Source organism: Chiloscyllium plagiosum, unplaced genomic scaffold, assembly GCF_037043375.1.
Source record: "Chiloscyllium plagiosum isolate Xiang-an unplaced genomic scaffold, Cpla_swu_hap1 HiC_scaffold_4, whole genome shotgun sequence".
NCBI lineage: Eukaryota > Metazoa > Chordata > Chondrichthyes > Orectolobiformes > Hemiscylliidae > Chiloscyllium > Chiloscyllium plagiosum.
Genome location: NW_028270142.1, coordinates 131,579,577 through 131,603,838, shown reverse-complemented (window position 1 = coordinate 131,603,838; position 24,262 = coordinate 131,579,577). Strand labels below are relative to the sequence as shown.

General features: G+C 39.8%; 1 protein-coding gene across 2 annotated transcripts in view; it reads left to right on the top strand.

The window, feature by feature from the left end:
- Nucleotides 1-24,262, top strand: part of ppp4r1 (protein phosphatase 4, regulatory subunit 1) — an 83,572-nt gene that overhangs the window by 49,315 nt on the left and 9,995 nt on the right. For both annotated transcript variants that reach the window (XM_043687763.2, XM_087986700.1), the window contains 8 exons: nt 5,500-5,678; nt 7,405-7,509; nt 8,277-8,363; nt 12,021-12,206; nt 15,007-15,168; nt 16,784-16,884; nt 21,984-22,104; nt 22,562-22,696. In XM_043687763.2, the coding sequence (XP_043543698.2) occupies nt 5,500-5,678; nt 7,405-7,509; nt 8,277-8,363; nt 12,021-12,206; nt 15,007-15,168; nt 16,784-16,884; nt 21,984-22,104; nt 22,562-22,696 (1,076 nt within the window). The remainder of the gene's footprint in view (nt 1-5,499; nt 5,679-7,404; nt 7,510-8,276; nt 8,364-12,020; nt 12,207-15,006; nt 15,169-16,783; nt 16,885-21,983; nt 22,105-22,561; nt 22,697-24,262) is intronic.

Genomic DNA, 24,262 nt, shown 5'->3' with positions numbered 1-24,262 from the left:
CACGAAGTTAAGAAGAGGTCCTCACTTTGTGAGGAATTCAAATCAAGAGCCTAGTCTTCGACTTTGAACTAACAGTGAATTCACAGGAAGCTTGTTTGTTTGAAGGCGGAGTTATGTGGAATGCAGTGTCATAGATCACCAATACGAAACGCACTGAAGGGTTTGAAAGTAATTTGTGTGTGTCAACACAAATTGCATCACTTTATATAAATTGATGTTTCTGTAGTGTTTAGGAAGGTTTGATTTTTTTTTTAAAGTTGTGATTTATTCTATGAAATAGATGTTTTGAACTATGTACTAACAATTGGGTTGCATGACCTTTAGTTCTGTTTTCAAAATGCCGCCATAGCCAAGCTATTCCAACACAAATTGCTAGCATGTATTTTGATTTTTTAAAATTCATTCATTGGATATGGGCATTGCTGGCTGGCTTTTATGGCTCTTTCCCTAGTTGCCCTTGAGAAGGTGATTGTGAGCTGCTACCTTGAATTGCTGCAGTCCACATGCTCTAGGTCGACGCACAATGCCCTGAGGGAGGGGATTCCAGGATTTTAATTCAGCACTTGTCAAGGAGCAGTGATGTATTTCCAAGTCTGGATGGAGTGTTGTTTGGAGGGGAATTTGGAGGTGGTGTTCCTACTGCGCTGTCCTTCTCTGAGGAAGTAGTCATGTGTTTGCAAGTTGCTACCAAAGAACTTGTTGATAATACACACTAATGCATATCGGTGGTGGCGGGATTGCATCTGTTGCCAATTGCTTTGTTTTGGAGATTGTCACGATTCTTGTGTTAGAGCTGCACCCATCCATGCAAGTAGGAATTATTCCATCACATTCCTGTCATGCGCCCTGCAGAGGGTGGCCAGGCTTTGAGGAGTCTGGAGGGGAGTTACTTGCTGCAGTGTTCCTAGCCTTCGACCTAGTCGTGTAGCCACTCTGTTTATGTGGCAGGTCCAGTTGAATTTTTGGTCCGTGATAATCCAAAGGATGTTGACTGGGGGGCAGAATTCAGTGATGGTACCAACTTTGGAATGACCAAGGATGGTAGTTAGATTGCCTCTAATTGGAGATGGTCATTGCATGGCCTTTGTGGTGCTGCTTGTCAGCCATTGGATATTGTCAGGATCCTGTTGTATTTGAACGTGGACTGTTTCAGTATCTGTTGAGTCACAAATGTTGCTGAACATCGTGTAATTATTGGCAAACATTCCTCCTTTCTAACCTTTTAGGATGGAGGGAAGATCATTTGAAGCAGCTGTGAAGATGATTGGGCCGAGGATACTACCCTGAGGAATTCCTGCAGAGATGTCCTAGAGCTGAGATGACTGACCTCCAACAACTGCAACCATTTTCATATATGCCATATATGACTCCAGCTAGCAGACAGTTTGCCCCTGATACCTATTGATTCCAGTTTTGCAAGGGCTCCTTGATGCCGGGAGCTATCATTCTCACCTCACCTTTGTCCATGTTTGATCCAAACAAGAGCTGCTCAATAGCTCTGTCTGGAGCACCAACCGTCAGCACAAATGTATGAATGTTGTCAGGGCCCATAGCGTTTTCAGCATCCAGTGCCTCCAACCGCTTCTTGATATTATGGAATGAATTAAATTGGCTGTAATGCTGAGGAGCACTGGAGGAAGTAAAGATGGATCATCCACTTGGCACTTCTGACTGAAGATTGCTGCAATTACCTTTTGCAGTGATTGGTTGGGCCCTTCCATTGCTGAGGATGGGGATATTTGCGGAGTGTTCTCATCCAGTGACTTGCTTAATTGTTCACCACCATTCGTGACTGCAGAGCTTAGATCTACTCTTTGTTGTAGAATCCCTTAATGCTAAGTATCATTTGTTGCTTATGCTGTTTCGCATGCACGTAGTGCTGTTTGGTGGCTTCACCAGGTTGGTACCTCATTTTTAGGTATGCTGGTGCTGCTCCTGGCATGCTGTCCTGCACCCTTCATTGAACCAGAGTTGATCCCCTGGCTTGGTGGGAATGGTTGAGTGGGGGATCTGCCAGGCCATAATGTTGCAGATTGTGCTGGTGTATAATTCGCCTGCTGTTGGCACACAGCATCTCAGCCCAGTCAGATCATTAAATCAGTTTGAAGTCTGTCCAATTCACTATCGTGATAGTGCCACATAGCATGATGGAGGGTACGCTCAATGTGAAGGTGGGACATCTCCTTGAGGCTGTACGGTGGTCACTCTAAACAATGCTGTCATGGATTGATGGATCTGCAGTCTGCAGCTTGGTATGCGTGAGGTCCAGTATGTTTCTCCCTCTTTTTGGTTCCCTCACTACCTGCTGCAGATGGAGTCCTTCAGCAATGTCCTTTATGACCTGACCAGCTCGATCAGTAATGACGTTGCTAAGCCACTCTTGGTGATGGACATTGAAATTCCCCACCCAGAGTACATTTTGGGTGCTCTTGCCACTGTCCGTGCTTTCTCCAAATGTTGCTCCGTACTGTATACAGAAGTACTGAGTCGCTAGCTGAGGGAGGACAGTATGTGGTAACCAGCAGGAGGTTTTCTTGCTAGTGTTTAACCGGAAGCTGCGAGACTTTATGGGGTCTGGAGTCAGTGTTGTGCGCACTCAGGGAAACTCCACCTCGACTATATACCATTGTACTGCCACATCATCTTGGTCACTCCAGCTAGTGGGACAAGACAAATCCAGGAATGGTGATGGTGTTTGGATCATTGTCTGTCAGGTATGATTCCACGAATATGACTATGTTAAGCTGTTTCTTGACGATTCTGAGACACAGTTTTCCCAATTTTGGCACTTAAGTTAGTAAGGAGGACTTTGCAGGGTTGACAGGGCTGTTTCTGCCATTGTCTGTTCTGGTGCTTAAGTCTGTGCCATGTGGTCTGTCCAGTTTCATTCCTTTGTTGAGACTTTGTTGCAATCAATACAACTGAGTGGTTTGCTGGGCATTTCAGAGGGCAGTTGAGTCAGTCACATGATGGTGGATCTGGAGTCACATGTAGGCCAGACCAGGTGAGGCCAATAGATTTCCTTCCCTGAAGGACGTTAGTGAGCCAGCTGGTGGGTTTTTTTTTTTTGGACAATGCACTGGTTTTATTATTATCAGTAGATTCTTAATTCTAGATTTTGTTTTGTTTATTGAATACAAATTCCACTATCCGTTGTGGGATTTGAACATGGGACCCCAAAACGTTAGTTGAGTTTCTGGATTAATAGTCAACTGATGACACCATTGTTAACACCTCCCCTGAATGTGTTTAAAAAAAAAAATGCTTATGTACTTCCTGTGTATCAAATCAAATTTGGCCAATTGCTACATAATCCGTCTATTCCCAGTAAACCAGTACTATGGGTGAAGGAGTCATCAGCAAGATTATTGATGAGACACAAGATGGGAGCACAATGTAATACTCTCCTTTTGTTTCACTGGGGTAGGTAGAGCAAGTCAAAATTGACACCACTTGAGTCTCCCAAACATTATTTTCACCACCCAGAAGTTTGCATTTGTGCATGATCATTGCCATGTATCATTGTCACATCCTCATTTGGGCACATATTGTTATTCTTTCAATATTGCTGTGCTAAAATCAGCAACATTAACTGCTGTCTTGAATTATTGCAACTCAACCAGAACCTTCTCGGGCAAACTGGAGATGAGCAGCAAATGACAGCATGACTAATTAAATGCACACGCCCTTAGAATAGAAAGGAAACAAGCCAATCTGATGCTTTTGATGGGATATCGCTCAATATTATGCCATATAGTCGGTAAAAGAGTTTTCACAGTTCACAATTTTTTTCTGTTTCAGTACCTTGCCTTTCTGAAATGCTTTTTGAGTAGCTTTTATTTTGCAAAGTGCAATCCAAGTGTTTCATTGAAATATAGAAAGCCAGAGACATAAGCTCACAAACATTTTGAGTGGAAAGTAGTGTTATAAGGTTTCTTGAGAGAACCCTTAACTTCATAGTAGAGAAAGAGGCAGGACTATTTAAGGAGGCAATTGCAGTGAACGACTCCATTGACTGAAGACCATACCATCACATGGTTTAAAAGCATAAGAAATAAAAGCAGGGGTAGGCCATTTGACCCCTCAAACCTGCCCAGCCATTCAACCAGATCATGGCTGACTTGTCTCAGGCTTTGGTTACATTTTTTTATGCCAACTCATCATAGGCCTCAATTACCCAGTATCTCTCAAGTCTATCTCCCTTATCTTTCAAAAACATTTTCATGGATCTGGCCTACACAACTCACCTTGGGGAGAGAGTTACAGATATTTACTACCCTCGACGTGAAGAATTATCCTCATATTTAAGTTTTAATTGACTGCCCCTGAATTTTAACATCTACCCTTTGAAGCCTCCTCCAGAGTCTTGTCATTAAGACCACCCCCATTCTTTTAAATTTTTAATGAATAAAAGTCTAATCTTTTTTAGCTGTTCTTGATAATTCAAACCCTTCATCCCAGGCATCAGCCCAGTAGGTCACTTTCAAACTGTCCCCACTGTCAGTATATCTTTTCGTAATGTGGAGACCAAAACTCTACACAGTACTAGGTGTGGCCTCACCAAAACCATGTATAATTGTAATAAGACTTCCCTATTTTAAGCTCCATACCTGTAAGCAATAAAGGCCAAAATTGCATTTGTCACCTTTAATTACTTGCTGCACCTACTTGCTAACTTTGTGTTTCATGCACAAGAGCACACAGACCTCTGTGTGCTGCTTTTTGAAGTCTCTCTCCATTTTAAAAAAAGTGTGCCTTTTGATTTGTCCAACTTAACAGTTTCCTATATTAAGTTCAATCTGCTAAGTCTTTTTCCCACTTACTCGACCTATTTCTAAACCCATGCAGATTTATGTCCTCATCACAACATGCCATCTACCTAATTTTGTATCATCCACAAATTTGGGTATGTTACTGTGTCCCTTCATCCAAGTCATTAATACAGATAATAAAGAATTGAGGCTCTTGATCTGATCCTTGTGGCACTCCACTAGTTATATCTTTCCAACTTAAAAAGGTCCATTAGTGTTGAGCTTTGTTTTCTATGTGCTAAACGCTCCTCAATCCATGCCAGTACATTACCGCCAATACCATGAACTTCTATTTTGAGCAGTAGCTGTTTATGTGACACCTTGTCAAATGCCTTCTGGAAATCCAAATACACTACATTTATCAGTTCCCTTTCATCTAATTGGCATGTTATATCCTCAGAAAAAAACTCTAGCAAATTTGTTAACCATGGTTTCCCCTTTTGCAAAACCATGTTGACAGATTCTGCTAAGTTCTTCTAAATGTTCAGCTTTTTTTTTTGCTTAATCATGTACTCTAGCATTTTCTCAATGATTGTTACCTAACTGGCCTGTAGTTGTATGTTATTTTTATTTCCCTTCATCCTTGCCTACTGTTCCTGAACCACTGACTTTTCCTTTAGTCTATTATGAATCTTAATGTTACAAAGTTAATGAATGAAAAAGTAATCAGTGTTTTTCTACCCAACAGCACAAGTGGATGTTCTAACTGCTGCTCTCAGAGCTTCTACTCTTGACTTTGAGGAAGGAAGATCTTTGGAGCCAGTGTGTAACCAAACAGAGTCACAAACCGATCCTATGAAAGTTGACCCTGTCAATGTTGGCCAAGACCATGTGCCTTTAACTGCTGAAATTTCAGCCCCTGTTGAGGTAGGATAGCTCATATGTTTCCTCACTGATTGGAAATAATATTTTGGCTAAATAAGTAGTTGACCAAAGCTGAATTGCTCTATGTATGAGGGTGTTTTATGTGGTAAGAAAGAAATAGTAGCAGGTTTAGTTTCTTTTATAAACTAATGTTAAATCTAACTCTTGAGATTGTGCACTAAACAAATTAAGTTAATCACAAGATCAGAACACTTTAATCCCTAATCCATTTTTACTACTAGAAATCCATTTAAATTGTTGACACATGTAAACAATTTCCTGATATTGGTGGTAATAACTGAATGCTGAAAACCTGCCTTAGATTTCACAGCATCTGAAAACAAAGGGTGCAATTCTACATTCAGTTTCTTTGCCAACAGTAGGGGCTGATACTGCTTGCATTTGAATTTTCAACATTGTCGATTCTAGTTTGATAGACCATCCCATATTTAGAACATAGAATGTTACAGCGCAGTACAGGCCCTTTGGCACTCGATGTTGCACTGACCTGTAAACTTAATCTGATGCCCATCTAACCTACACCGTTCCATTATCATCCATATGTATGTTCAACGCCCATTTAAATGTCCTTAACATTGGCAAGTCTACTACTGTGCAGGCAGGCCATTCCACACCCCTACTACTGAGTAAAGAAACTACCCCTGATATCTGTGTCTCACCCCTCAATTTAAAGCTATGTCCCCTCGTGTTAGCCTTCACTATCTGAGGAAAAATGCTCTCACTGTCCACCCTATCTAATGATTATTTTATACATCTCGATTAAGTCTCCTCTCAACCTTGTTGGCTTGTCTAAATACTGTGTCAGAAAATCCTCCTATGCAAGATGAACCAAAACTGACCCATCTAAACTACTTGAACTATAGTGTTCCCAGTCAATATTTGGCAAGTTAAAGTCACCCATAACAACTACCCTGGGCAAATCATAGAATCCCGACAGCATGAAAGCAGGCCATTCAGCCCATTAAATCCACACTAACCATCCCACCCTCTCACCCTATCCCTTTATTTTTCATGGCTAACTGTGAACATGCTTGACCCTGTAGCTAGGTTAACCAGTTAGCACCATTTTGACTTTTCTACATTTTGTTTAATGCATTTTAGTGTTACATTTCTTAGAATTCTTTGCATGTAACAGCCAGATTTCACCTGTGATGTTGAGTCAACTATCTCTGCATACTCTAGGGCTTGCATATTATTTATTCTGTGATCTAAGTTGTATGTGTCAGTAGAGTGCTGTTTGTATAGAGCACTGCAATTTTAGTTTGGCATTCTGTCTAATGCTTGGGCTGTTTTCTTCAGAATTTATTCTCTTTGCAGCTTAACAGGATTTGAATATATTAAATGCCTGTTTCATGTATTGGAAATGTGATGCTCATTTTTCTTTTACACTTCAAATAATTGCTAAAAACTGGGGAGTTGGTTGAGTATCTAAGTATATTTTCTTTTAGATCACAATTCAGTACTGTATTGTGATCTAGGCTTGTCAAAATCTCAATTAATTTCCACACTCGTAACTTGGCTTTGCTGACAATTAGACATGTTACATAGTCATTTTTCTTTAATTTGTTTCCTGATTCTACATGTCCCTTTAAAAAATACTTTAGAAGATTGATAGCAATTTGAATGCCTGATTAATCTGAATTTTGCATGTTTAAAAATGATTGACTATTAAAGCCTATTTATCATGCATGTTTCTATCTGTTTGCAGGAAGACTGTGTCAGTGATACAGTGTATAGCACCAATCAAACACTGGATGCATCTCCCTTTTCTGCAATGGTATCAGATGACCGGGTATTCACTTATTTTGAGACGGTGAGATTGTGAAAAAAGCTTTGACGTGCAAAGCTGTTTGAGAAAAGTTTGAAGCAAATTTTCAATGAAGCAGAGGGGTTTTAAGTAAAAGACAAATTGACAGCTTGTGGTCAAATCAAGAGTTATGCTTGGGTTTATTTATCCAAGTAATTTATTGTTCAAATCCAGATATTTGGTTATCATTTCCTCCTCTTAACACCGAATGTAACATCTTGTTAAAGTAAAATTGAAGTGGGAAAGAAAGGTCCTCAGCCATAAGCATTAGTGTGGGCAAGTAATTAATATCTGCAAGTGATTAAATGAGTGGCTACCATGATGCATATATTCCTAATTGTTTATTGGACGTGAAAATTCAGTAAGCAATTAGGAAGACAAATGGCATAATGGCTTTTATTTCAAAGGGATTAGAGAAAAAGAATCAGGCAGTCTTCGAGTATATACATCTGGCTTTGATGAATCTGCACATGGTTTGATGCATCATAATCAAGGATGCCTTGCCTTAAAAGGTGTGCAACTGAATTCAGTAAATTGATTCCTGGCAAGAAAGGATTGCTGTATAAGTGTTGTTCAGCTTACAGTGAGTTGAAGAAATAGGTTAGTGTTTGGTTTTGATGCTGAAATGAAACAAATTAACGCTAAACTATTTGATTTAGTATATTCTGACTTCTATAACAGTTTTCAGTCAACCTTTTCTGTTCATGTGTACAGCATATTGAATTTGACTTTAACTTCAGATCTGTTTCATTCAGTGTTATTTCCACCAACAGAACTTAGAAGGCAGGCTTCAATTTATACAAGACAATTCCTGTCGGAGACCAAACAGTTTTGAAGATGATAAAAAATCTAAAATTCAGGTAAGTAAATGGATCTGGTTAACCGATCTTAACGGTAACTCTTATGGAGGTATTAAATCATTCACATTTATTTTATTTATTGAATCCCTGAGTCTGCAGTAAGAGACCCCTGGCTATTGAAAAGAACTCACTCAGCATTTGACGTTTGTAACTTATTGTCATTTAGATTGTGCTCCATATACATTCCAATTATAGTGTGACCTGAAGAGTCACTATTGCAGCTGACATTGGACTTCATAGATTGTCTTCATGGTAGATTTTTTATTGGATTTGGCTAAGTACTCTAGCTCTTGATCGCTACTTCTTATCCTTTATTTAAGTAGCCAAGTTGAAAACTTGTGAAACATTGATGAAACTGATACCTTAATTAGTTCAGTGCATCAAACTGAGTAGAACATAAAAAGATTCTATGCTCATAGCATACCTAAACACTTACGCGGAGAAAGTGAGGACTGCAGATGCTGAAGATCAGAGTCGAAAGGTGTGGTGCTGGAAAAGCACAGCAGGTCAGGCAGCATCTGAGGAGCAAGAGAATCGTCGTTTCAGGCATAAGCCCCATTCCTGATGAAGGGCTTATGCCTGAACTGTTGATTCCCTTGCTCCTCTGATGCTGTGGCCTGCAGTGCTTTTCCAATGCCACACTTGTCAATTCTAAACACCTTGTGTCTGACGGATGGTTCCTGAGCAGGATTGGATGTATGGTTTAAATGTGTTTGATTTAAGACTGCATGTTCCTTATGCTACTAATCTAAAATATGACAATGTTGTGCCATATGTACTTCATTATCAGTTCTCATCTCCAAACGAAACTGTATTTCTTCATGTCAGTGTGAATGCTAAGTTGCTGAATTTATTGTATAAGACACTAAACTCAATGTTAGTTTGTGTCAGAACTTCCATCAGGAAAAAAATTTGTTGATTCGCCTACCATTGCGGCTTATACCTCCTCTCCTTTTTTCCTTCATCTACCTATGTACTGTAATGTTGAGAACCACAAACTTTGCCAATGGATTCTGTTCTATGTGCCACAGAACCAACCACTATCCAAGGTCAGGAATAGTGCTGCCATTAAATCTCCCTGCAAATTATTTTTCAAAGCAGTGCTGTCTTTACCTAACTTAAATAAAACCTCTTATCTAGAAGAGCTAACTGATCATAACAAAATGAAAAGAAACTTGAAGGCCACTCACAAATCTGTCAGAGCAGAAATTTATCTAACATTTCAGTTACTGTGCTTTGCAGTTTGGCTTTGCTTTTGTTAATTTATCTTTTATATGTTCCATAGGGAAATAGTACATTCACATCACATATCACAATTTGAAATGAGCAGTTCCACTTCTTTCATCAGCAATTTAAAAACAAGATTCTGTCCAGTCTCTGGGTAGGAGCAAAGAATTGTCATGGTATTTATACCTGAAAAATACAGTGAAAAGTTTTCTAAGTCACCCCACTGCAGCACCTACAGCAATGACAGAAGTTATAAATCATAATTTAAAAAATTAAATTTAAGACAAAGTTCATCACAGTTTAGTCAACGTCTCCTGGGCTCAGGAAGCCAGTTTAGGAATGATGGACCACCCTGAAGATGCAATTGGGATGAGACCACCATGCCAGGCCACTGGATAAGAGGCCAAAAAACTCAACTGAAGGAGACCATCACTCCTGGACAAGAGGGCCGGAACACATAGACGTTGAAGAAGACTACCACATGGGCATGCGACTACCCTTCTTCAGGCACCCAGACTTAGCCACGGGCCTGTAGCCTCAGGCTAACCTGCGAGTCTGGGCTGGGTAGTCAGCCCGGGATGTGTAACTCACTCGCCAGGAATTCCTGGGCAAGGGTGGAGCCATGTCTGGCTCATCCTGGCACTGCCTCTGGAGGCTCGGAAGAGACGAAAATGGGAAAAAAAAGAGCAAAAGAAAAAGAAGAGAAAGCTGACAGGGCTGGACGAGCCCTAGGCTCAGCCCCTCTACTCTGCAGCGATGTTGGGGAGGACAAAAACACAAAAAAAAAAGAAAAAAAGAGAAGCGATCATATGCACCATGCAAACCTTTGAGGTTAACAGCCATGGAATGGGATACAGTGGTTTGGGGGGGGAGCATGCATCCCATTTGAAATGAGTGTTTCATTATCAATAAAATCTGTGACTCAAAATAGAAATTTCAACTGATCCTTCAAAATGCACACTTCAGTTTCCTGAAGTTGCCATTTTTGTGAATCACAATGACCCTGAATTTGTTTTGATTTGTCTATTCTGTTGAGTTAATCTCCTGGACTTGGTTTGAATAGTGTTGGGGGTCATTACCCATCAATATCTCATGGAGCAAGTGCCTCTTTACAGCTTCCTGCAGATGTGATGAAATCTGGTTGCAGTGCCTCTGTGATCAGATCAACCACTAATACCCACTACCTGACTTCATGTATTAACTTTTGCCAAATATTTGATGTGCTTGGTAAAAAACACTAGCTTTCTACATTCTGACTAACGTGGGAATATTTGGTGTTATATTCATAGAATAGAATCCCTGCAGTGTGGAAAGAGGTCATTCAGCTGATCAGGTCAACAAGAACCCAGCCAAACACAGACCTTCACTCTATCCCTGTAATCCCACATTTCCCATGGCTAACCTACTAGCCTGCACATGCCTGGACACGATGGGCAATTTAGTATGGCCAATCTACCTAACCTGCACAACTTTGGACTGTGGGAGGAAACCAGAGCACCCATTGAAATTCCACACAGCGGGAGACCATGCCCAAGGCTAGAATCAAACCTGGTCCTTGATGCTGTGAGGCAGTAGTGCTAACCACTGAGCCATCGTCTCACCCTAGGTCATGTCATGCTGGGTGTGCTACAGCTGGTTAAACACAGTACTGAAATGCTGTAGTCTGAAAATAGTGCACTGTTTAAATAGTAAATTAAATTTGCTCAACTAGTCACTTAACCCTGCTTGTTCATGTGAATAGTACAATTTTGCATAATTGACCTATTAGAAAAGACTTATTACAATGGATTTCAAGTGTGGATGAAAACACAAATACTTTGTGTTTGTTTCTCTGCAGCACTGCCAAAGTAGGCAGTCATATGTCGTGTTCACCCCTATCCTCGCTCCAAAATTAATTAGGTGAACTTCAGAGGGCAACTGACATTGTTGCTTTGACCTTCCACTCTATTATTTGGGGAAATTATGTTTGTTAAATACACAGTTACTAAACCTGAAATGTGTCTTCTTTCATTCAGTTTGCGAGATGAAGAACATCATTTTTGTAAACATTTTTCCATATTTACGATAAACAGTTCCAATTAAAATGAGTTTAGTGAATACATGGTACTTAATTGAAGTCACTTGGGAAACCTTTTTAACTATTTGTTACAAGTAACAATGAAAGGTTTCTTGATATGCTTTTGTACATTGCAAATGCATGAACAATCATGACATAACAATTCACTGAATTACTCGTGCAGGTACAATGGGCAGAATAGTCTCCTTTTTGTGTTGTAATAATTCTATATGTGACAGTGGAAGATTTTGGAGGGTATGAAGAGGCTGAATATGGAAATGAAATATGTAATTGTTGACAGAGCTCTGAACATTGTGCAATAAATTCGTGTTGCAAAATACAGAAGATTTTTAATTTTCTTGTGTCACTTTCAGGATGTCGTTCCTCAAGCATTGCTGGATCAATATCTTTCAATGACTGATCCTTCACGCGCCCAGACTGTTGACACAGAGATAGCTAAGCATTGTGCTTACAGTCTCCCTGGTGTTGCATTCACTTTGGGCAGGCAAAACTGGCACTGTCTGAAAAATACATATGAAATACTGGCCTCTGATATGCAGGTACTGAGTGTAATTATGCATTTTGGAAAATAATTGATTAAATGTGCATAAACTTTCAGAACTGTCTTTATATGGAAAAAAAACCTGTTGAAAATAATTGATTTACCTCTTTTAATGAGCTTAACTGTAACAGCATGACCCACAAGATCTGAGATTATCAACTTTTATGACATTTGACCTCACTGCCTGGGGTCATTTATTTTAAAGCAAACTCTTCAAAGTTGGATATTGAATGAGAGGAAAATTGGTTTTGGATATTATAAACTTCTGAATTGAATTTTATTGTTACTGTTTGAATTTACACATTGTTAGAGCTCTTGCTGATATTTCATTAATTTTCTTTTATTCTTTTATCAGTTTTGGTTTTGGACTGAGTAACATCTTGTGTTAAAAGGACCACAAACCAAACATTTCTTCTATTTTCAAGGTTTTAATTTTATTATGGTGTGAATAGAGGTTGAAAGGCTGGTTTGGTTCAGGTGTCTGTCTCTGTGACTCCATTTTAGGGGGAGGTAATGTCTTTGTGGTATGTCATTAGAGTGATCCAGAGAATCAGATAAAATTCTGGAGGTTAGGGTTTAAATCCCATCATGGCAGATGGTGGAATTTGACTTTCGTTAAAATCTGGAATTACAGATCTTAATGATGGCCCTGAAACCACGTGTTGTACAAAAAAAAATCTGGTTCACAAATATGGTTTGGGGAAGGAAAATTGCTGCCTTTACCTGACCTGCCATGCTTGCTAGTCTGTGGGAGGTGGTGAGGGAACCAGCGGAAGGGAAGAACATTTTTTGACCTCATCTGCCTGTCATAAATTCATCTCGCCATGACAGTATCTGTTAGAATGACCACCTCAATCCTCATTGTGACCGAGCCATGTCTTGATATTAAAAATACTTTACATTGTGAAGTGAGGTAGTATCACTGTGCTGAACGGAATAGACTTGGAACAGATCTTGTAACTCAAGACTGGGTATCTGTGAGGTGCTGTGGGCTATTTACAGCAGCAAAATTACACTCCCTGATAATTGGAGTCATACCTGGCACAAAAGATTTGTGTGGTTGTTTAATGTCAGTCACTTCAGTTCCTGGAGCGCTGCATGAGTTGCTCTAGGTAGTATCTGAGGCCTGACTGTCTTTAGCTGTTTGATCAATGGCCTTCCCTCCACAATAAGGTAAGTAGTGGGGCCGTATGCTGCTGATCAGCACCATTCACAATTTCTCAATTATTGAAGCAATCCACTCCAAATGCAGCAAGACCTGGGTGATATACAGGTTTGGGCTGACAAGTGACCAGTAATATTTGTGTTATATAAATGCCAGACAATGGCTATTTCTAACAAGCGACACTCTACTCATTGCCACTTCACATTTAGTTGCGTTATCATCAACAAATCCCCTACTATCAACATCCTGGGCATTACCATTGACCAGAAACTGAACTGGACTAGCTATATAAATACTGTGGCTACCAGAGCAGTTAGAAGTTGGGAATCCTGTTGTGAGTAACTTACTACTTGACTCTGCAAAGCCTGTCCACAATTGGTAAGGCACAAGTGATATGGCATACTCCCCACTTGCCTGGATGAGTGCTGCTCCAACAATACTCTAGAAGCTGACAGCATCAAAGACAAAGCAAGTGACTTAATTGACAAGCCTCCATTTCCTCCCTCCATAGACTGTCAGCAGTTGCATTATGTAAGATGCACTACAGAAATTCACCAAAGCTGCTTAGACAGCACCTTCCAAACCCACAACTAATACCATCAGGAGGGTAAAGGACAACAGAGTTATGGGAATACCACCACCTCAAGTTCCCCTCCAAGCTATTTATCACCCTCCAAGCCATTTACTATCCTGATTTGTAAATATGTTTTTGTTCCTTCAGTGTCACTTGGTCAAAACTCCTGGAACTCCCTCCCTTGTGGAGTTGTGGGTCAACCTCCAGCAAATGGACTGCAGCAGTTTAAGCAAGCACCTCACCGCCACCTTCTCAATAGCATTGGAAATGGACAAATAATGCTGGCTTAGCCAGTGGCACCTACATGCCATAATTAAACTTTTTTAAATCTTCTCTGAAATATCGCTGAGCTGCTATTGTCTGTCTTTGATGCATCCCCTTTGTTTATGAAGGTTAAGTTTTTTTTTAATTAGTATAACTCCATGCGTTAGTCACACCATTTAAAATCATGAAAATCATCTTTAACTGAGTTCCTTCAAGTTTGAAAAAATATGCTATAGGTAAAGTGGATGTGCTCTACTTTCGTTTCCATAAGGCATTTGATGAGGTATCAAAGCAAAGAATATAAAAGCTCCTTGTGTAGGTAGTAGCAGTGACATGGGTAGATGCTTTACTAGCTGATAAGATGGAAAGTAGAATGCACAAATGAGTATTTTCTGGATGGCAAGATGTAAACAAGTGGTGTATCAGTACTGGTGCCTCAGACCTAAATATTTATTTAATCATTATGGAATGTGGTTGTCGATGCTTGGCCAGCATTTATTGTCCGTCACTTAATGCCATTGGGTTCCAAAGATAGATTATTTTGGACGTGAAACATTTATTTTGCTTCTCTCTCCAGAGATGCTGCTAAACCAGCTGGGTTGTCTAGAATGTCAGAATCTGAAATACCTTGCTTTTGTTGCCAAAGAGAGCCTTGTGTTGAGGAATAGTCTCCTCATTTGTAATTCAGTTCTGCACCATTTGAGAGATTTCTTCAGTGAGTTAAAATGCAGAGTTCAACATTTAGTACATTGTTCTGATGGATTTGTTCGAAATGTTTGCTTTACTTTATTTCAGTGGAAGGTTCGAAGGACTCTTGCATTCTCCATTCATGAGCTGGCAGTCATTCTTGGAGACCAGCTGACAGCAGCAGATCTAGTTCCAGTTTTTAATGGATTTTTAAAGGATCTTGATGAAGTACGGATAGGAGTCCTCAAACACTTGTATGACTTCTTGAAGGTAATTTTCAAATTAGAGTAACTACCATCTGTTACATCACAACATCTACAAAGTGACAGAGTGGTGTAAGCTTTTAGCAGGGACTTCAATTCAAATGCAGCCTTAAAGGATAAAACGGAAGTCATCTTTATGTTTATCGTTATCCTTCCTGAAAGCTTGCAGTAGTGTTGTCATTGTAGATACTGCGCCACAGTACAAAACTGATCATAGTTTGATATGAAATGGATAATATCACTCTAAGCTGTAGGAGAAATTAATTGAATTTAAACAGCAGTAGACGCTTAATAAATGCTATTTGCAGCTTTGATCTACTGAATTGGTGATTTTGACCTATGGTGGCAACAAGTACAACAAAATCCATCTGTTGAAAGCAAAGGCAGTCAACTACAGTTGGCACTACGGATTGCTGTCTAGCTAGTCCTGTTTGTATTGTACAGATGTGAACAATAACTGGTGACATAATAATGTTGTCAACCATGAAGGCATAAGGGTACAATGTGGAAGAAGCTGGAAATGTTAAAATGCAGAATCGTTTTCTGTCTGATTAGATTAGATTCCCTACTGTGTGGGAACAGGCCCTTCAGCCTAACAAGTTCATACCGAACCTCCGAAGTGTTACCCACCCAGACCCATTTCCCTCTGACTAATGCACCTAACATTATGGGCAATTTAGGACGGCCAATTCACCTGACCTGCACATCTTTGGACTGTGGAGGAAAACCGAAGCACCCAGAGGAAACTCATGCAGACACTCGAAGAACGTGCAAACTCCACACAGTCACCCGAGGCTGGAATTGGACCTGGGTCCCTGGCGCTGTGAGGCAGCAGTACTAATCACTGAGCCACCGTGTACCCCTACTAACTTTGGACCAAAGCAATGCTGACGTTTCTTAAATGAATCTTTAATCCCATTTGCTTCATGCTGTACCTGACATGGAAATATTTGCCATGGACACTGGCACAATGGATAAGTGCTCTTCTTTTGAGTTCAGTGATTGCACAAAGTTTGCAAATATTTACATAGTCAGTTGCCAGCGCAAAACTTTAGTATTGCTGAAAGAAAATGTTTCTTTCAAGTTTTTTTTAATCCAGTCATCATCTGGTTAGTTCATTTTATCAGGGCAATTCCTTAACCAAAGTTAGTTTAAATTTAAATGAAACGATTAACAGTCTGACATCTTATTGGTGCATTCTCCCTGGCAGTGCTTTCTGACAATCAAGAATCTAGCTGCCAACAAATCGGTATGGTCCTCATGCCGTAGAACAAAATTGTTTTACCTTTGTAATAGTGTTTCTTGCAAATTGTCTTAGAGTGCAAGATGAAAAGAGTAGATGAAATATGTCTTTTTCCAGCAATATTAGCACAAAGTAAGAGCATTCCGTTTGCAAACTAACTATTTTGAACTAGGCTGCCGAAATGGTTGTGAGCATTGGTATCCAGCACATTCGATTCTGACCTGAAAATATTAAAATTGAATATTGCAAGTAATCTATCCTCGTCAAGTTTGTGCTAATTACCTTGTTTTATTTTAATGTTCCTAAGTGCCCATATTCTATTTAAATCATCCATTTTAAAGTACATCTGCCATCTGAGTGTTTTTGTTTTGTTCTACAGTTGCTTCAAGTAGAAAAGAGAAGGGAATACCTCTCTCAGCTCCAAGAATTTATGGTAACAGATAACAGCAGGAATTGGCGCTTCAGAGCTGAGCTTTCTGAGTAAGTGGTTAAACTAGCAAATATTTGAACATTCACTAGCTTTGTTCAAGATCTACATTTGCTTTTTCAGTTGGCTTGAGTAGACTAATTCTAATAAAACACCTTTTTTTTTACATAGCCAACTCATCCCTCATGTCAGCAAAGATTTACCTTGAACACAAAATTGTAGCTTTATTCCCCTTTGCTTTGTTAAAACAGCAACTTACTTTGACCCTTAAAGAAATTTGAGAGACGAATGCCATTTTTGAGTATGCAAGAGGTATTAATCCTCAGTGCTCTGAATCCACCACTCTTTATGCTCTAGCTCTTGTGTTTTTAACCTGAAATTTTGTAACTTGCAACCTGTTTCAAAATTCTGATGAGCCGCAGTTCAGTAATGTGAACTGTTGCCCAGCGTCTACAGTGAGAGCAGCCATTTCATGTTGAAGTAGCTGCATGAATTGTGAATAGATGGTTCTCCAAGTCTCTCATAAATGGACTGTTTGTTTACATAAGTCTAACCTGTGCAGAGGGCAATATATTTTAGTTTTCAACTTTGTCCAAGATTGAGTTACACTGGATAATTTGGTGTACTTTGGCTGCAAAGTATAAATGATAGCATTCCGACTAGTGCGCGTCTCCTTTGCTCCACTACTAGGCTGAGAATCCCAAGTTTATACACACTTATTTGTTGACTGATGGGAAGACTTTCATAATTTACTTAGGCCAAACTTTTCCCAATTTTGAGAAGTCATTTGATTTCCTGTAGCTTTCTATTTTTAAGTCTGTCTTCATAATTATCACTTTCCAAACCTATGAAATCCAACTGGATTTTCACTGTACCTTTTCCATGGCTTTATTCATGTAATAATCCCAGAATTGCATGCAATGCTCCAATTATAGCAATCAATTTTGTAATTGTTTTATTGCTTTTATATTCAGTGTTGCTAGACAAGAAGAATTGCATTTATTTTTGTTCTTAATGGTCTTTCCCAACTTTATTTTTAAATTCAAGCATCTGCACCATTCCATCTCTTTCCTTATACTTTGAGATATGTTGATTTTAACTTTTTTCTTAGAATGTTAGTTTACAATTACCTACATTCAGTTATTTCTGCAGACTTCACTGACCTAGACCTAGTCTAGTTTACAGGGGCCCCTAACTAATAGAATCGTTTCTGTGCTTTCCATCTTCAAATCTAGAAGGATAAACTAGGTTATTAGATGTGCGTCTAATAGTTGAACACCAGTTATTACTTTTTCATAATGTAAGATTAAAATGCATTTATTAATCAAGGATATTGAGTGCAGATTTGTTAAAAGCCAGTCTCTTGATAACCTCCTAGATTTCGAGCAAATGTCTAGGTTGCTTAAAGAAATGCTGCAGTTGTATTGCATCCAGACATTTTGGAAACTGATGAACTGCTTGAAGAGGTTTGGGAAAATTTCAGTTCCCTATAGTATGTTGATGAGGAGTTGGTTGACACATAGAACACAACTGGTAACAACAACAACATGAAATTGGGGATCTGAGAAACTGCTTGAAAAATTATTGAAGACTTTAAGAAGATGTCAGAAAGTTATCAAATTTGAATGTAAGATAGAATGTTCATGTTGATAAATCTGAGGAAATACATTTTGACACAAGAGGCAAATAAATGGCAGTATGTGCTTGATGAGAAGGAACCTATCATTCAAATGAACAAGAGACCCAAGGATTGAGATAGTAAATGAACTGAACATGAAGTTATAAATTTGAGTAGTCATTGGCAAGGGTCAACAAGTGTGGTGCTGGAAAAGCACATCAGGTCAGGCAGCATTTGAGGAGCAGGAGAATCGACATCCTGCCCAAAATGTCAACTCCCCTGCTCCTCTGATGCTGCCTGACCGGCTGTGCTTTTCCAGCGCCACATTTTTCGACTCTGATCTCCAGCATCTGCAGTCCACACATTCTCCTAGTCATTGGCAAAGCCATATTATCGAACTTCATGATACATTGTAAAAATAATATTTTAAGCAATAAAGAGCATAAAGAATGACCATGATGTTGTGTTTGTTGCAATTAATAATTAAGAGGTGTAAGGCCCTGTGATCATTTCTAATGGAGCAAAAATCTGTTGAACTATTGCAATAAAATAAATACAAAAAGGTAAGTGAGGATAAATTTATTTTATTGCTGGACCTCTCTTTAGTTGTCTTAATTTCTCCCCAAGCTAAGAAAGTTTATTGCTGTTGTCACTGGGTCAAAGTGTTGGAATTTGCTTAATAGCAGCAGTGCTACAGATTCATTAAGGCAGCTCACCACCACGTTCTTCAGATGATTAGGATTGGTCAATAAAAATACAGGCCTCGCCTGGATCCCACAAATGATCCATAGCAACTTGAAGTGGAATTTTGTGATTTGTTTTTTCCAAATTCGTCAGTGTTTTTATATGCTTTGTTGCCTCTCCCTTGCTATTTTATTTTGAATGGAATGTTTTTATATGTTGAAATGCACAAGATCTAAATGCATGCTAAAGACTATATGGACCATTAGGCTTCTTCCTGGCTGTCAATGTGTGTGTATCTTCCAAACGAATGAGAAACTTCGACATTCAGAGGAGCTTTGAGTGTAGAATACATCAGAACATTGGGGGAATAAGATTCAGCTGTTTGGCACCTTGAGCTTGTTTCACCATTTAATAAGTTTGTGGTGACTCCATCTGCCCTGCCTTGGCTCCATCCACTCCATAATCTAACCTTTGGATGGATCTGATCCATCATTTAACCCTGAGTTGACACTACCAAAAACTATCAGACCAGTTTTTTACAGATTGTCACGTCTTTATGTTGCAGCATTTACCTACATAAAGAAACTGACCACAGTTTTTTTACATGTATGATGATTGTAAAGTGCTTTTTGGATATTCTGATGGTATGATCAAGGACTATCTGAATGCAGCTTCTTTGTTACAACATACTTCCACATGTTTGTTATTTATTAATTTGACTGATTACATGCATCATTTTAAACTTTACTTTGTGGAGCTATGATTCACTTGATGCCCTGGTTTTTTTTCTTATTTGCTGTCCTGGAATTTCTAACAGACATAGTTGACCATCTCTTTGCTTTTCCCAGCAAATACAATGTGGTCACTGTCACTAACATGCACCCCCACTGTCACCTTGAATAACTGTCCAGCTTCATTCCCCAGAATTAGGTCCAGCACTGCACTGACGCTTGTTAGATCTTTTACAAGGTGATTATTGAATATTTAGAACATAGGACAATACAGCACAGAACAGGCCCTCGATATTGCACAGACCTGTGAACTAATCTAAACCTAACCCCCTACACTATCCCATCATCACCCATGTGCTTATCCAAGGATTGTTTAAATCTCCCTAATGCAAATGAGTTAACTACATTGGCAGGCAGGGCATTCCACGCCCTTGCCACTCTGAGTAAAGAATCTGCCTCTGACAGCCGTCTTAAATCTATCACCCCTCAATTTGTCGCTGTGCCTCCTCATATATGTTGACGTCGTCATCCTAGGAAAAAGACGTTGATTATGTATCTTATCTAATCCTCGAAGCATCTTGTATGTCTCTCTCAAATCCCCTCTTAGCTGCTGCCTTTCCAAAGAGAACAGACCCAAGTGTCTCAGCCTTGCCTCGTAAGACCTTCCCTCCAGACCAGGCAACCTCCTGGTAAATCTCCTCTGCACCTTTTCCAATGCTTCCATATCCTTCCTGTAATGGGGCGACCAGAGCAGTACACAACATTCCGCACTAGCGTTTTATGTAGTTGCAGCATGACATTACGGTTCTGGAACTCAATCCTTCGACCAATAAAACCTAACACACCGTATGCCGCCTTATCAACCTGGGTGGCAACTTTCAGGGCTCTATGCACATGGACTCCAAGATCCCTCTGCACACCCACACTACCAAGAATCTTTCTTTTGACCGAGTAATGTGCCTTCCTGTTATTCTTCCCAAAATGAATCACCTCACATTTATCTGAATTAATCTCCATTTGCTACCTCTCAGCCCAATTCTGCAGTTTATCCAAGTCCTCCTGCAATCTGCAACATTTTTCCACACTGTCCACTACTCCACCGACTTTAGTGTCATCTGCAAACTTACTTAACCCATCCACCTATGCCTGCGTCCAAGTCGTTTATAAAAATGACAAACAGTAGTGGTCCCAAAACAGATCCTTGTGGCACACTGCTAGTAAACTGGACTCCTGGCTGAATATTTTCCATCAACCACCACTCGCTGCCTTCTTACAGAAAGCCAGTTTCTAATCCAAACTGCGAAATCGCCCTCAATCCCATGCCTCTGCATTTTCTCTAACAGCCTACCATGTGGAACCTCATCAAATTTCTCTTTCTGGCGAGTGAATGAAGCAGTCCTTTTGTTGTTCATGGATCTCTTTGTGACAGGACACCTTTGGCAGCAGCAATTGGGCACAGGAGTAAGCCATTCAGCCCCCTAGACCCTATCCTGCCATTTGACAAGATTATAACTGTTCGGGTTGTGGCTTGAACTCTCCTGTCTGCCCCATACACTTACATTCTTAATTGGCAAGGAAGTCAATCTAATTCAACCTTAAAACTTTTTAATGATCCAGCCTCCTCTGTTCTCTGGAGAAGAGAATTCTGCAAACTAATGATCCTCTGAGTCAATACAGTTCTGATCTCCTTAAATGGGCGATACCTTTTAACTTTAAACAGTCCTGTGTTTCTAGATTCACACGTGGGGACACATCTCAACATCCACAGTTCTCTCAGGATTTTGCTTCAATAAGATCACATTAATCTTCTAAACTCTGTGGTTACAAGCTTAACCTGTTAAATCACTTCTCAGAAGATTGGCCCTTCATCATCCTTCATTTGCATAATTTGTAAATTAAGACAGAGGCTGTTGTAGAAGGAAAATGTTTTGCTGAAGAATGAATGTGACCCAAAACAATGTAAAATATTCTTTTCTTTCTCTCATGATCTTTTATGCGAATCGTTCTTATTTGATTTACTGTTAGCGTCCATTTTCCTGTTTGTTTGAACCCTCTCCATCCCTCACCTCAGTGCATTAACTTGCAGCTTTTGGCTGTTTCCATTTTTCTTTCATTTTAGGCAATTGATTTTGCTGCTGGAACTGTACAATCCTAAGGACGTGTATGACTACCTACGACCCATATCATTCAGCCTCTGTGCTGATAAGGTTTCTTCAGTCCGCTGGATTGCCTACCGATTGGTAAGATGCTGATGAGAGGAGCTGAGGATCTACTTGGTAATGCAATGAGAAAACGCATTTTTACTGTGCATACAAGCTAGGTGTTGGATTTGATTTCTGGTATCTACTGAGGTGCACTAATTTCACTAGGGGGAGTCATGGTTATGGTGGGGTTTGGGTGTTGTTTCATTTTATGACAGCAAAGACTGAATATGACTCGACAATGATGGTTAACATCAGTTTAAGCAGTATACAGCACCAATGACTTAAATTTCTAATAAAAACATAAACTTATATTGAGAATTTAAAATCTAATTTCGGTGGCAAATATCTGCTTCCTCTCACTGCTCTATCCCCGACCACTATCCGCCATCTGGTTTAGTATTTACAAACCCTTATCCTTCGGAAAAAGTGCTTTATGAACTACAGCTTGTTCCTTGCAGGCAAGGTAACATTTTAATAATTGTGTTCTTTTCAGGTTGGTGAGATGATTAGAAAATTCTATGCATCTGCAACTCCTGCATTAGCAGTTGACCTTATTCATGAACTTGTTGATAAATTCTGCCATTCTGTGAAATGGTCAGGTCGTCAAGCTTTTGTGTTTGTCTGCCAGGTAAGCAGCCTCTCTGGCAGTGTTGCACACTCTGACGTTTCCCTCATTATTTTATACATGAAATACTGTGGAGCTCAGTTACAACTGTTTATAATTATGGAATAAATGTATGGTTGAGATCTTGTCCTTGTATTTGTAATGTTTTGGTTGAATTGCATCCCACGATCTTCTCTGGACCAAGTCTCCCTTCTATCCAGTTAACATTGCAGACTATTTCATTAGTCACAAGTGTGTATGGAGTGTTGCTATGAAAATTTTCTCAAATCTTCATATCATTGATACCCGACCATGTCATTTTCGAGGTGCATGCATTGCTTCTTAAGCAGCCCCTCAAAACTCTGAATGACTGTCTTCAACTCTGTCGGGTTCCTGTTGGGTACCGTCGAATGCTAAATCTGCTCACCCTGTATGCAGGTAGTGTTTGAGATGGGTGAGTGAGGTGCTCAGGATTTTCTGGCTCTTGCTTTCACTTGACCTCCACTTGGGCCTATTGGAGATGCTTTTGTAGATGCAGCTTTTGAGTGGTCTAAGCCAAGAGACATTGGGAATAGAACAGAGAAAAGTACAGACAGAACAGGCCCTTTGGCCCACAATGTTGTGCTGGGGGTTAATCCTAATGTCAGGTAAAATAACTCAACCTATGCACCCCTCAACTCACTGCTATCCATGTGCATGTCCAGCAGTCATTTAAATGTCCTAAATGACTCTGTTTCCACCACCACCGCTGGCAACGCATTCCATGTGTTGTTGCATGGAATATTGCATTCTTTCATGTAGGCTTTGAGGACATCCTTGAGTTGTTCTCTCTGCTGTAATGGGTAATCAGTTGGTGTGACTAAGCTCAGAGCTGATAGCTTGTTTTGGAGTAAAGTCAAAATACTGCCGATGCTAAAAATCTGAAACAAAATTAGAATGCTGGAGAAACTCAGCAAGTCTAGTAGTAGCTGTGGAGAGAATAAACAGTTAACATTTTGAGTCGGGTATGACTCTTTAGAAAAGAAAGGTGTTGGAAAATAGCTGTTTTTCATACTTTTACCTGAGGAGCAGCAAGAGGACAGACGTTACAGAGGCCAATGCAAAAGACAAAGGGATTATTAATAATGGAGAGAGGAAATAAAAAGATGTACAAGGGAGAGAATGAGTCCTTGTTGTCTAGAAAAAAGCCAACACGACATGACTATGGAGGAAGACAGAGTATCTCGTTTGGAAGTCTTGTCAAGCATGTGGGCAATGTGGCTGTCCAGTGCAGCTGACTGGCATAATTTGTAGCTCTTGAAGGCTCTTGGCCCGAGAGACAATGCTGATATTGGAACATCTTAGTGGGTTTTGCAGAGACACTCGGGATGTTTCTCCAGGGGTTTGAGATGCTTGTCAATGTCTGCAATTCATGCAGAAGGATAGGTAACACTACACCTCTGCAGTCCACAAACATGTCAGGATTGAATTGTTGAATTTCATTGTTGATATCTGCCTCATTGAAAGGATGCTCCCAAAGGCTGGACTTGATCTTGGTCAAAAGGTTGAACGGTTTCCTCCTTGTCCTGGCAAATTTCTTGGTTCGCATCA